The sequence below is a fragment of the Anguilla anguilla genome, chromosome 17, assembly GCF_013347855.1.
Source record: "Anguilla anguilla isolate fAngAng1 chromosome 17, fAngAng1.pri, whole genome shotgun sequence".
NCBI classification, from domain to species: Eukaryota; Metazoa; Chordata; class Actinopteri; order Anguilliformes; family Anguillidae; genus Anguilla; species Anguilla anguilla.
Window position 1 is genome coordinate 17,419,492 of NC_049217.1, and position 14,213 is coordinate 17,433,704.

Below are 14,213 nucleotides of genomic sequence, written 5' to 3' on the forward strand. Positions count from 1 at the left end.
GAGCGCCCTCCCTGCTGCTCACGCACGTAAAAGTCTGTCGCCTTTCTACCTCGACCAGCACCCCCCCCACCCCCCACCCCCCCACCCCAACGTTTATCGTGCCCGCAGACGGAAGGCGTCGCCGCGGCCCGGCTCTCCGGCGTGCCCTTGCCCACCGGCTCTGCGACGCGAGCGTGCCAGCGTGCGAGGGCCCTGGGTTTTACGAGCCGCGGCGAGCACAAAGGCGCCATTTACACGCCCGCCGGGTCTGGCGGCGGGGCTCTCCGCAGACGATCAATAAAAATAAGGCGGTTAATAGGCCCTTGACCCCATAAAGCTGGCTCCCGGCCCGAGCGACATCCACACAAGGGCGCTACACAGGGGGGGCGGCGGGGGACTTGGGCAAACATCTCACACGCTGCCGGTACAGCCCGGGCTGAGCGCAGCGCACTGTCACCTGCACATCCCAGTGTTGCCATAGGTACAGGACCAAATATACCCAGGAAATAAAATCAATAGTCCCCGCTACTACTGCAGTGTTCCCACGATAAGGTTTGTTTACACACACACACACACACACACACGGACGGCGTTTCAATCGGAAAGGATCTTTGCTGGTACGCAAATAAAACGTATCGCAGGTGCGCTGCGGTAGAGGGCGGACGGCGTTTGTTCTTTGAAGACTGGGCTGTGACGCACAGCCTGAGTGAGCTCACTGTATGCGAGCGCTTCTGCTCTAGCCACCAGCTCACCGCCACCAGCGATTGCCGTGACATCATCGCCAGCCAAAAGCACCTGCCGGCACTTTACGCAATTTGGATATGACGACTGGAGGGCCCTGTCTCAAGCCGAAGTGAGCCAAGAGCACTTCCCGTTTGTACGCAGAACTCACGTCAGCGCTTTTGGCTGAACGTCCTACCGAAAGACCAGACCCCCCACCCCCCCCACCCCCCACGTTGTGAAAGGACGCGGCTGTCCTCGAGCTAGCCCTGAGGCATTTTCCACTGTGTGTCCTCAGACTTACAGAATCAACGACAAACAAGGTGACGGCGCTCAGTGCTAACGCCGGGGACTTTGAGACTAGTGGGTGCGGTCACGCTGACTGCCTGTGCTTTGTTTCCTTTTACAGCCCGAAGCCCTGGATGCACCCAGTTCCCTGTTTCAGCGTAGTTTCATTATTCGAAGTGCATTCACCTCATAAGTGATTCTACAACTACAGCTCCCAGAATTCCATTGGTGGGGGAGCACTGTTCCAGAGTGCATTCATTCCTGACAATTTTATTACCACTGTATAATTGAGCAGTGGTATGCTGACATTCTGACTGTGTTTTTTTTGGAGAGGGAGAGCAACCACAGGCATTCCCTCAGAAACCACCCATGCCCAACTGCCAGCCTGCCCGCATGTTAAACCAAGCATGTAAAACCAAACTCACTACCAGCTATTACCATCACTTTCCCACAAGGGCCTTTAATCAGATGAATCAGATTCTCACATGCACAGTCTTTCGTGCACACACCACACACAAACACACACACTCTCTCTTTTGTTCGCACACATACACAAATACACGTGCACAGTGTCTCATGCACACAACGCACACATACACACACTCACACACACACACACACACACATCCCCTCAATGAACTGCCTCTTCTCTTTTAAGTGTTGTGCTTGTCATTGATCACAAGTGCTAGAGAAAACTAGAGGGATTTACCTGTGTGAGCCAAGTCAGGAGAGAACAGGCCTTGAGAACACTTACCTGTGTGAGCCAAGTCAGGAGAGAACAGGCCTTGAGAACACTTACCTGTGTGAGCCAAGTCAGGAGAGAACAGGCCTTGAGAACACTTACCTGTGTGAGCCAAGTCAGGAGAGAACAGGCCTTGAGAACACTTACCTGTGTGAGCCAAGGGCTGGGAGGAGCAAGAACAGGATCAGCAACAGCACCTGATTTCCCCTCCACTTACACCTCCCTCCTCATCACCCGAGTGCCACCCCTAAAAGTTTCCCTTTACAGGAATGGAATATACCACAGTATATTCACATAAAATATATCTGCAAGATATCCACTTAATACATCGCTGCCAAGATATCGCAATATGCTTATTTTTAGATATAGTGCTGTAGAAGTGCACATATTTTCCATATTTTGCAGGGCATTCAGTTTCTGTAAGGGTTCTCCTGGTCCTGTTTTGCTCTGATTTGAGGGAAAAGTATCCCAGACATCCAATTACTTTTCTGTTCCCTGAGGGAAAAGAGAAATTCCTGTTTAATATTATTATTCTTTTTGTTGTTATCGTTGGCACGCTTCAACCATTTTGCCCGGGACAAGATTTAATCACAATTATTTAAAGTTTTTGAGCACAGCAATCAGGGAATGGTGAAAAATGATGAAAGGCTCCTAAGAAATTATGAAAAATGCTGTAATAAAGGTCATATCAATCTTTAATTCGTTTGTGTAAGAAATGGAGAGTGAGACACCATGGCTGGTACTATTCATAACAGAATTCTGAATTGGCAGCTTTGGGAGATGGAAGGAGAGAAAATGGCTTTGGACCTCACAGGAAAAAGTATTAAGACTATAAAACCCAGTTTATGAAGAGGCGAACTATCCCAACAATAAGTTGTAATAAATAAATAAATAAATAAATAAATAACCCCTGTAGGTCTCTTTTTCACCTTAGTTTCTTTTCTGCCGTAAAAAAAAAAAACAATTTAATTTCTTTTTTGTTCTGATACAGAAATCCAAGCAGAGAAACAGCTTGTTTTTAACACATAATTTTTTTTCTCATTATGTTTTGTGATGTTTTAGCATTGCAGCTACCCAAAGCTGTTAGTTCTGTTGAAAGGTGGCTTGTATGCTGTCTAAGCAAATATTTGTAGTGGCTACTCTGATGATTTATTATGGTCCTCACAAAGATGTGTGTGTGTGTCTGTATAAGTGTGCGGGTGTGTGAGTGTGTGTGTGTGTGTGTCTGTATAAGTGTGCGGGTGTGTGAGTGTGTGTGTGTGTGTGTCTGTATAAGTGTGCGGGTGTGTGAGTGTGTGTGTGTGTGTGTCTGTATAAGTGTGCGGGTGTGTTTGTGTGCGAAACTGTTGGTAAAGTCACTGGGGTTCCTTTGAGTATACACATGTAGAGCAAGGCTTTCTGAATGTGTGTTTCTGAAGGAAATTTGTAGAAATTTAATTTACATGTTAAGTTGTAAACAAACTGAAACTTGCATTTTTTGTTTATTTTTGTGTCTGGGTAGCTCTAGCCTTCCCTGCATGTAGTTATCATAAATTGGTTCATAGTACTTCACTGTGGAGTTGGGAAAAAAAAAACTCTTGGTTGAACTGAATAACTTTTATCAAACAAAACAAAAAATACAAAGCCAGATTATTATTATTTTTTTGCATGGTTCATGATACACAGCATGATATTGTTGCCATTGGTACCATTACAAAGGGCTATATGTAAAGCATGAGGCTTGCGTACTGTTTCAGATCCATCATTTTTTATTCAAAAACAAAGGCGAAGCGGTGTTTTGATAAGCTTGGATCTTCGTCAGATCTTTGCCTTGTTATAATAAGCAAGCTCTCTGCCTAAATAATAACGTGTCTGTGCTTGTGATTAATTATGTCAGTGTTTCAGAGGAGACAGCAGAAGTCATTTATTACAGTCTTATCACCTCAGTACTTTGGATGTCTGCAATTATAATAAACGAAATGTCTTAAAATTATGATTAATTTTTTAAATCTTGGTGTGGATTTTTCTTGTTGTGGTTGTTGTTTTTCTTCATCTTATTTGTCTTCTTCTAAGTCTTTTTAAAAATTATTTTTATTTATGTCGTGTTCCATGTTCTTGAATACGGTGCTGTGTAAGGCTGTTGTCTAATTGGCTCTTTCTGTCTCTGACAGGCTATGCGAGTGGATTGGTCTAGGAGCATCGTGTGATCCCCAGTCACGCTCCCCCATTTTCTGTCACCATCAAGTAGATCAGACCAGAACCGACCAGACCCCCCCACCCAACCCCCACTCTCCCAGGGCAGGACCCACATCGCTGGGCTGACTGAACGCTACCTGCCCTCTGTCCTCCAATATTGTGCTCTCATCCTCTCACTGGACACCCCGTCCCAGGACAAGGGTTTCGCAGTTTCTCCTGTACAAGGAGTACAGTGCCCCCCGATCTGCCCCTGAAACGCCCCTCCCAACGCGGACCCAAACACCCATTCTCTGATGCCTCAGACGGATTTACGCCCTTGGACCGCCTGACCCCGCCCCAAACTGGATTACTGCGCCGTGCGGACATGGAGAATTAAACGCCGGTCGCCACGGACACCTCCTTCCCACGCCTGCCACCCCCGCCGCAGAGAGAGAGGGATCGGGCGCTAGGGCGGCCATGTCGGGCAACGGCAACCACTGCCCCGCCCACATGAGCGGGTTCTCCGTGCCCCACTACTCGTACTTCTTCCCCCACATGCTCGGAGGGCTGTCCCCCCCCGCTCTGCAGGGGCTGCCCGTCAGTGGATACAGCACGCCTTCGCCAGCCAGTAAGTGCCCTCGCGCCGGCCGTACCTCAGGAAGCGCTGCCAGCTCTGTCTGGTGCTCAGAGAGCTCTGCGGCAGCTCTGCTTTGAGTGTCCTTAGCTACGTCTCTGCCAGAGGAGGGCATCGAGGGCTGCTGCTGCTTTTCCTGCCAACTCCCAGCCTTAATTACTTAATTAGCCCTGACATTTACGCCATCTGACATCTTAGCTGCAGTACGTGTTTTGACAAGCATATGAATGGCAGGCAAAGACTGCTCTTATGCCCCTAACGTTTTACTGCGATCAAATGAATGAGCCAGTGTTTATCAGAATCCACATTCTGCTCAGAATTAAAGAGGTTTGGTTTGAACTGATCCAGGGAAAGCTGTCATTTTCCACCACACTGATATTGCTTTATTGGTCTGAAACACTTGTGTTGTGGTCTGCTGTGTGTGGGTTGTGTGCGTCTTTTAGCTTGGTGGAATGGGTTCTTTAATGGAGTTTGAATTGAGAGGACAGTGGTGGAACCCAGAAGCGCTGTACGTTGTGGTGACTGAACGCTTGTGCCTGACCCTGAAAGGCAGAACGTGTCTGGTGAATGGTTCTGGTTTATTGCTAAGGATTGTGGGCCACAGTTGCAGACTGCCGACCTGACAGCAATTTGTCACGAGCGTCAGGGTGGCCATGGCAACTGGTGGAGTTCTGGGCCATGGGAAAGGGTTTTGAAAGTTAGATTTTTTCGACAGTGAGGTCAAGCCGTGGAAGAAAGGGGAACTAGAGATGTCTCATCTAGAGATGTCTCATTCCTTCAAGAAGTGTTTGCACGCTCTTACCTCTGTCCTGTACATGTTGCTCTGCGTGATGAGAACTCGATGTCACTGTGCGAGAAGAGGCTCGGTTGCCCAATAGCACGGGCCCTTTCTCTGCAGCAAGAACGTCTAGGTCTGCCGCGGTGGCGAAATATTTACTTCACTTTGTCTTCTGAGTCACTTGAGTAACCGTATCAGATAAAGCCTGACATTGTGTATTAGAATGACTGTACCAGACATGCATCTAGAAGGTTCCAGACTAAGAGGCTGGGTAGGGGTGGGGGGCGGTGGGGGGTGGGGGCGAGGGGGGTGAGTGTGGGGGGGGGGAGGCACAGCTGCGCCCTTGAGCATTTCAAACACATCCCTGCTCGCTTTGATACTGGCCTTGCAGTGAGAATGCGTTTCTGGCTCGGCACTCGGTCTCGCGCACATGAAAGAGGAAGGTGGAGCAGTCTCCCTCGCCGGGCTCCCCGAATCTAAATGAGAGCTCCGCTGGCGCTAACAAGCAGAGCTTCCCCGGGCGAGACCCGACGTTACCTCCGGCCCACAATGCACCGGGAGCCGCGCGCCTTGACCCGCTGTGCCCCGGCGGGCCGTGTATCTGCGCGTGACGCTCGGCCTGGCTGCGGAGCCGGTGTGCAGGAGAGCCAGTGTCGGGTTCCCCCCCCCCCCCCCCGGCCCCCCCCGCCCCCCTCTCTGCCCCCCCCCCTTGCCACAGCTCGGGGACGGAGTTTTCCTTTCCCAGCAGCGAGCCGGCTTCCCCCCAAAGCGCCCGTCTGCTGCAGGGTATTTCGGAGCCTGTTTCAGGGAGGGGGCGAGTTGTGCCCCCCTTACCCCCCGATCTGTTTATTTGTGCCACGTGAGCCAGGCGGGAGCCCTTGTGCAATTTCACAAGCGTGTCTGCCGTGCTCCGAGTGGGTCTGAAATGAGCAGCCCAGCGAGTCTGTGGGACCCCCCTCCCCCCCCCGGGTTTATAGGGGGATCAGGATCGACGTTAGGGGGGCTGTTATTTTTGTGTTCACGAGAGGAGACCACATTTCTGAGCGGCCCAACCTGCAGATGCTTTTTTCTTTTTTTCCCTGGGGTTGTTCAGTTCGGCCACGCCTGGAACATGAGATAGACTTCAAACATGCAACTAAAATGCTTTTAATATACAGAGCATCTAAACATCTGATGGCTAGGTGCGTGTAATGAGAGTGGCGTTATTCTGAATGGTGTGAACATTAGTTCAAAGCATGTGATATGCTGCAACCTGTATTTGGCCAAATTGATCATGTGACCCACCTTCAACCTTTCTTGTGACTTCTGAGCCTCAAGTCTACTGTTATGTCCTGCGTCCCATTGGCTGGTCGGCCAGTCGCACTGTCAGACTCCCAGTCAGGTGAAGAAAGGCTAATCCCCCTTAGCTTGCACAGTGTTATCTGACAAGCGGACGTCTCTCACTCAGAGAGGCTAATTATTACGCACTCCCCGCTGATGTGGCGTTGGACTTTGGGAGCTGCTCCTTTACACTGCCCCTCTTCTGTAACAACAGAATTGCTGTGTGTGTGTGTGCGTGTGCGTGTGTGTGCGTGTGCGTGTGTGCATGTGTGCGTGTGTGTGTGTGTGTGCGTGTGTGCGTGTGTGCGTGTGTGCGTGTGTGCATGTGTGCGTGTGTGTGTGCGTGTGTGTGTGCCCAGTGTGCCTTGGGCGAGAGGCAGGAATACACCCTGGACCAGTGGCCAATCTATCGCAGGGCACACACACCATTCACCATTCTCTCTCACCGATATATAACTATAACTCATACCTATGGGCAAAATAGAGACTCCAGTTAGCCCACCTGCATGTCTGGACTGTGGGAGGAGACCGCAGTACCCCGTGGGTAAACTCCAAGGGAGAACATGAGAACTCTGAGTATCTGCGATTCCGCATGTGTCATTGCGGTCACTGTGTATGTATGTGCATGTTGGCATGTATGTGAACGTCAATGTTATCATCTGCATGCATGTGTGGTTTCTATAATATGGAGCATGCCCCCGCCAAGGCGTAACTTGGCGGGATGGCATACCGGCAATCCGAATGCTACCTTTCATTTACAAGCTGATAATGCTTAATCATGCTGGGTTTCATCTTTAATGCTGAAGCCAAAGTTAGTAGCTCCCTCTCTCTCCTAAATGTATGAAATACACAGGAATACTTTCAATAATATGTTAACACTTGTATTGTATAGTTTCCTAAATTAAATACAATATAAAGGCTTTTTCCTTCAAGAAATATGTTAGTTCATATATTAGGTGTATATTAGGAATGTTATTATTTTTGGTATGGCCTCTCTCTCTCTCTCTGTCTCTCTCTCTCTCTCTGTTTACTGTGTTGGGCGGTCAGGTTCCTTCCCTCTGGCAGAGCAAACATTTCCTGTCTGTAAACATTGGCAAGCCAGGAACCAACCACTTCCCTAGCTCTACAAACATGCACACACACGCATGCACACACACACACGCACACACACACATGCATGCATGCATGCACACGCTCACACACACACACACACACACACTCTCATGCATGCACATACATACAGGCACACACACACACACACACAAGCACACACGACACTCCTTTCCCTTGGACCTAGTAGATAATCCACTGCAGCCTTGTGCACTAAGCCGCAGTTTAAATGTGTTTAATCATGACTCCATTTCCCACGCTTCAGTTCGCACCAGGTGTCATGTGACCCAGCACCTGTGTCAGTGGTCCATCTGCCATGTAGGTCAGAGGTTACTCACTGCAGTATGGCTTACAGTAGAGATTATGCATACAGTCCAAGAGGAAAGAAGCAGAAGCAGTTTACCAGAAAAACAGATTTCCTCACCATCTGGCTGCGATATGTTGTCATATCCACAAATTACACATTTTGAAAGTCTGGATGAATTAGCCTGTCTGTTCCATATGAAATGTACCCACTCAGGAGCCAGGAAGCAGAAGTTGGACTGGACTCCTTGATTGTAAAAATAAGTGTGTGTGTGTGTGTTTGTGTGTGCACGTGCTTGTGTGTGCGTGTGTGTGTGTGTGTGTGTGTGTGGGATGGGGCATGGCAGGTCAGCAGGTGGTCTTCAGCGTGTGGGGCAAACTGAAGATGTGGGTTGGAGGTGTGGGTGGCACGGGGAGCCGTATCCCAAGAGGAAATGCTCTGGTTTCTCTTGCAGCAGGCCATGTGGAGTTAAACGCATAAGTGCGCCCTGTGTGTCCGCTCTCCTCCTCCTACCTCCTCAGCAGCCGCAGGTTTCCCCAGTCTGGCCCACTGGCACACTGCAGCTAGCGTGTAGTGCACAGCACATAGCTCATAGCGCGTAGCAGGCTGCGTTTAGCACGTAGCATACTCAGTTTGATGAAATTTATTTTGTCTCGCACTTGTTAATGAGAAACAGAAAGAAAATTAGGCAGACACCAGGTCTGAATTCCCCAAAAAGAAAAAAAAAGTGAGGTAAAAACTCATTTTCCATGCTGCATATAGAGCTTAGCATGTAGGAAGTTAGTAGCAGTTAGCATGTAGCATGTAGCATACATTGAATTTGTGGGCCTGGAAGTTGGAACAGCACTGCTTTTGCACTGATATTTTTGGCTCCTGAGGGAGCCGGTTCCACAGGACTGTCACACGAGGCGAGACAAGGGGCACACTGCCCTCCTCCCTGTACTTGAACTTGAGCAGCCCCCTATAAGTGCCCCGCCTGTGTGTGCGCCTGCAGTTCCTTTGCAAGCAGGGGAGTGGTCCGGATCGGTTTGGCAAAATTCTTTGGAGCTTCCCTGTGTGTGTACGTTTTATGCGATTTATCCCACCCCCTAACCCCCCCCCCCCTTCCCAGAGAAGCAGTCTGTCCATAATCCAGGACGATTCTGTTTACTGCACCGAAAAAAAACACACCCCCAGCACCCGCACTACCAGCGGAGCGAGAGTTAAATATAGAGCAGAAGGCTGGAGCACGGCCTGCGTTGACTGCAGTATCACCTGAAGTCCCCCTGCAGCGATGCAGTGTGATATGCACACAGCGTTCAGCTCGCTGGAGCTGCTGACACGCAGCGTCCTCTGAACACCGTCCAAATATCTGACTGTCTGGCTGTCTGGGGGAAAGAGGAAGACTTGGGGTATACACCAAATACAAACATCATTCCGGTCTGCTTTTCTGATGGCTTTTATTTTGCCCCCCCAAAAAAAAATTAATAAATAAATTGAAAAGTACGGCTGGCTTTCTTTAGGGTTTTACTGTTGTGATACATTAGCAGTTATCAAAAGCAACGATGCAGACAACTGCCACTAATGAGAAGGAGCCTCTTTGTGTCTGTTCATCTATTCTGGTACTATGAATGGCAGAGGTGTGTGTGTGCACGCATGCATATTTGTGTGTGTGTGTGTGTGGGTATGAACCAAACCTGATACAGATAAGCTGAAATGGGCATTGTTTATTCAGTCTTTGAAAGTGAGAAGAATTTCTTGCTTTAAAAGGTCAGCATTTATGAGGTAGCTGAAAAAAAAACAAAGCAAAAGAGTTTATATTTTATATATATTTTTATACACAGTATATATTTTTTAAGAAGCATTTTTGTTTGCATTATATGTACATTCGTTATTAACACTGCATGTATACAGATCAGGAATTAATCAGCCAATCACCCACATGGCATATTAATGTAATGCATTTCCCTGTGTTGCTGCTGCATTTGAGTCGGTGCGTTTAGGAGTTCAGGAGGGGTGGATGGGTTGGCACTGTTAATGACTCGGAGAGTTGCCGGGGCGATGTGAAAGGGTGACCTCCTCAGAAACAGCAGCGCGCAGCTTGTTTAAGAACCCACCGAAGCATCGTTTGGTTCGGTGCGAAGTGGCCCCCGGGGGCCGCTCAGGATGCTCAGCCGGTTTAGACGCAGAGGAGGCGACGCGCTGGGCGCGTGGGGGGGGGGGGGGGGGGGGGGCGCGGGGGTCCGCGGCGGGCCGGGCTTTCCCAGCCTTTTTAATCTTCTGATTTACATCACGCCCCGCGCGCACCGCCATTACCATAAAGCTGTTTATCCCAGGGAGATGGCACATTATCAAGGAAAACAAACGTCGCGTTAGATGTCCCACTGTAATTGAAACGCCAACCCCCCCCCCCCCCCCCCACCACCACCCGCCCCCCGCCACAGATGCCTGTGAAATGGCTTTTTTTATGGCCACCAAACCCCTCGGTCTGCTGCCAACAATTCATTTCATTTTTAAATCGCGCCTTAATCGATTGGGGGATTCGGTGTGTCAGGAGTTTTTGCGCTGTGGGCCGGGAGGCGTTTTGGCCCAGGGGGCTGAAATTAACAGATCAGTAAAGAGCAGTGGGGGGGGGGGGGGGGGGGTGGGGTTTGGGGGACCCCTTCTACGGGCGGGGTCTGTTTGGGGGGTTCTTGGGGACGACCCTTTTTGGCCACGCTCGTTTCTCTCAGCGGAGAGAGGAGCATTCTGGGAAGGTTCCGGGTGGTGGCAGAGGAGGAGGCGGGTCTGCCCAAGTGATTCCAGACGCGCTGTGACGGTGCGCGACCCTGACATCTGTGCGTCTGACTCGCAGGGGACCGGGGCCAGGGGGTGCAGGAGGGGGAGGGGGCCGAGCGGAACCAGGGTTCTGGAAGACGAGCCTGGACAAAGGACCCATTCCAGGTTCTTCCCTGCGGTCTTCCTCGATCGCCTTAACCATGTTTTCTTCACTGAAAACAGTCTCTCTGACGGCGAGAACCCTCTTGTGATTCTCAAAGCTGCCAAAAAAAACAACTGCAGGCTGTTACAACTTTTTTTGAACATGGATTGATTTCTCATTATCAAAACACTAAAAGTAAAAGGAATCTATTACATTTTTATAAGCACTGTATCATTCACATTTTGCCACGGCATTAACGTTCTTTTAGAAGCTGTACAGATAAATGTGTAAACAGCGCTTCACTTACATGACCTTGTGGAATATTTTGCCATTCTCTCCCAGTGTTATGCCCCCTCAGGCTGATATTGGGAATATGGGCAGTGTATGCACAAGCCTATCTTGCTATTTGCACTTTCTACATTAGGCAGGGGCATATTCGACCCTTGAAGGTGTTTCTGTTGCTTGTAATCTCAGCCTCTACCGCAACCTGCTTAATTTACAGCTTTAAGTCACCTTTACCATAAAGGAGGATGGGGGGGGGGGAAGGGTGCAAAACCACCCTCAATGCATGGAACCCACCTGGCCAGAACTTTTTTAAACCACACATTGACTGAGGTGAAGTTACTTTAGCCCAGGGGTGTCCAGGCTGATCCAAAAAGGGCCGGTGTGGGTGCAGGTTTCTTAGTGCTGGGCAAAAACAAAAACCTGCACCCACACTGGTACACGTTTGGATAAGACTGGACACCCCTGCTGCAGTCAGGTCTCAGCCTGATCGAGCATGTTTGAATGGCCAGGATTGCGTGATCACATGTTTAGAGTTTGGCCACCGGGCAGCAAGTGGGGATCTCTGCTGACCGCCATGATTTTGATACTTTCACACCTTATTCCAAGGAATTTACAGCAAAACATGTACACTTTCTGTGGGGAACGGAGCACTTGACTTTGGTCAGAATTAAGACTAGGTGAAATACTTCAATGGCAGTCATGTACGTGAAGTACTGGTCGTGATTGTAGCCTTTGTTGTGAACTTTGGTGGTTTTAATGTCCATCGCTGTTTCAGTATCCGCGATTAAGCCGGGTAGGAAAGCATGGATTTATTGAGCTAGATGTTTTTTGTCTCTTTAGGGATTCCCCTCTATTTAAATGAGAGCAATCCTACATTCTGTCATTGTTTAAGCTGGCCTGATGGGGGTTTGTTGCTAAGCAGAAATGGAGAGTTTTTTTTTTTTTTGCTGCTGCTGCTTTCCCCTCATTGTTTCTGACAGGGGTTCAGAAAAGGCTGTTAACTCCCTGAACCCAATCGGCTTAGCGGCCTGGCTCACCACTGCTCTCCCTCCAGGTTCGCGAAGCCGAACTCGTCTCTCGTCCGCGTGAGAAATGTCCGCCGCCTCTGTCTCCCCGGAGGAGCCCGCCTTCAGCGGCGAATCACCCCATGGCGTGAAACGGAGGCCGTCGCTCCGCCCCTTATTTGAACTCCACGGATGAAAATGGTGCATCTCGCGTGTCAGAGCGTGGACAGTTAGCCTCCCGGCGGTTTGCGGAACCTTTTGAACGTCTGATTGTCCTATTTTAAACTCCCTCCCTCCCTCCCTCCCTCCCTCCCTCCGAGACGCCGCCTCTCCCCGAGTCCTTCTCTCCAAGCTGCTGTGAGTCGCATTTTGAGTTAATGTAACAAGTATGAATAAAACATTGTCCCCCCCCCCCACCCCCCCACGGGGAGCACAGCTCTTCTCTGTCACCGCGCAGTGCGCTGGTCCCAGGGGCCCTAATCTGCAGGGCGGGGTGATTCGGCTCCGACGCAGGCGCCCGTACTCAGGCCTGCGGAAAACTCCGGAGTTCCCTGCTTCTCTGGGAGCCGCCAATCACCTGCGAGGAAACACCTGTCCTCCCCCCTGGCCCCTCCCACCAGTAATGATTTACGTATCTCTCTCCCTCTCTCTCTCTCTCTCGCTCCCTCCATCTCTCTTTCCCTCGCTCTCTCACCTCTGTGGCTTTGTCTGTCTCTCTCTATTTGTCTCTCTCTTGCTCTCTATCTCTGTGTTTCTCTATCTCTCTCTCTCTCTCTCTCTCACTCTTCCTGTCTGTCTGAGAATTCTGCTGGTGGAGGGGTGAGGAGTTGGGGCTGGGGGGGGGATGTGGGGGTGCGGTTGCATGGCAGGGGGCGGGGCAGCCGTACCCTCCCAGGCGTCTTAAATCAAGCGCTTCCAGACGTACCCTTCACTAAAGAATCACAGGGCTGATTTTAGACACCCGCGCCCCCCGTCGCCCCCTCCCTTGTGTGTGGCTGTTGCCCTCCACCAGAGTCCTGCACTTTACGGTCCTGAAAGATCGACCAGGCTGCATTTGGAGGAGGTGTGTCTAGAGAGACCAGGGGCGTGGGGGTGGGGGGAGGGGGGGGTCATTTTCCCACCATTCGTACCCGTGAACACGTGGCTAAAAAAACCCGCCGGCCCGTGGTGTCAAAAGCCCGCGAAAAGGGCTCTGGACACGCCAGCGGCGCTGCTGTTCCTGACAGGATCAGCCTCCCCGAGCACTTCTCCAGCCCCTCAGACCATTAACCCTTCAGGTTACTTAGCACTTGTGACACGGGGGGGGGGGGGGGGGAGAGCTGGGGGAGGGAGTGGAGGAAGGGGGGTGTTTTGGGGGGAGGGGGGGGCGATCACAAGGCCGATTAGGCGGACGCGGGGCTGAGAGGACTTAGGGGAGACCCCTGCCCCTCAAGCTTCCTTCCATGAGGCGGAGTGTGAAAAGCGGTCCCCCCCCGTCAGCGGGCCGTAATGGGACGGTCCGGGGGGAACGCTTAAGGGAGAGTGTTGTTTCAGAGCGACTGGAGAATTGCGGCCCGTTCGCGCGGTGTGAGTGGTGGGCGTCCCATCTGGTTTGATTTACCAGGATATTGCTTTAATTAGGACGCCGGGAGGCACACGTGTGTGTTTCTCCTCCTGCCAACCGCAAAGAGAGCTTTTCCAGTCGTCCAAAATGTCCCTGGACTGGCCCACTCGGGGTTTCGGGTGGGGGAGAAAATGACGTTTTTGAAGCGTGACAGCTTTTCAATTTCAGTCACAACTGTAACTTTTCTGGCTAACTTAGTGTAGTTCAGGGAAAGCTATACTGAGAGAGAGAGATGAGGAAGTGAAATTTAAATGTGCTGTTTATGGTGAAATTCATTTAATTAGTCTTAATGACGAAGTAGAAAGCCTTTTGCTTTGCATGTACTTTCCACCTCTTTAGTTTGAAATGTAATTTGGTTATCATTTCTGTTACCATTCGTTCAATCTTTACTAT

The 14,213-nt window shown here is 50.4% G+C and overlaps 1 protein-coding gene across 1 annotated transcript in view; it reads left to right on the forward strand.

Annotated features, from left to right (window-relative positions):
- LOC118216695 (retinoic acid receptor alpha) overlaps positions 1-14,213 on the forward strand; it is a 151,304-nt gene that overhangs the window by 62,411 nt on the left and 74,680 nt on the right. Inside the window, exon 2 of the mRNA XM_035398098.1 lies at positions 3,880-4,511. Within this exon, the coding sequence (XP_035253989.1) occupies positions 4,361-4,511 (151 nt within the window). The 5' untranslated portion in view covers positions 3,880-4,360. The remainder of the gene's footprint in view (positions 1-3,879; positions 4,512-14,213) is intronic.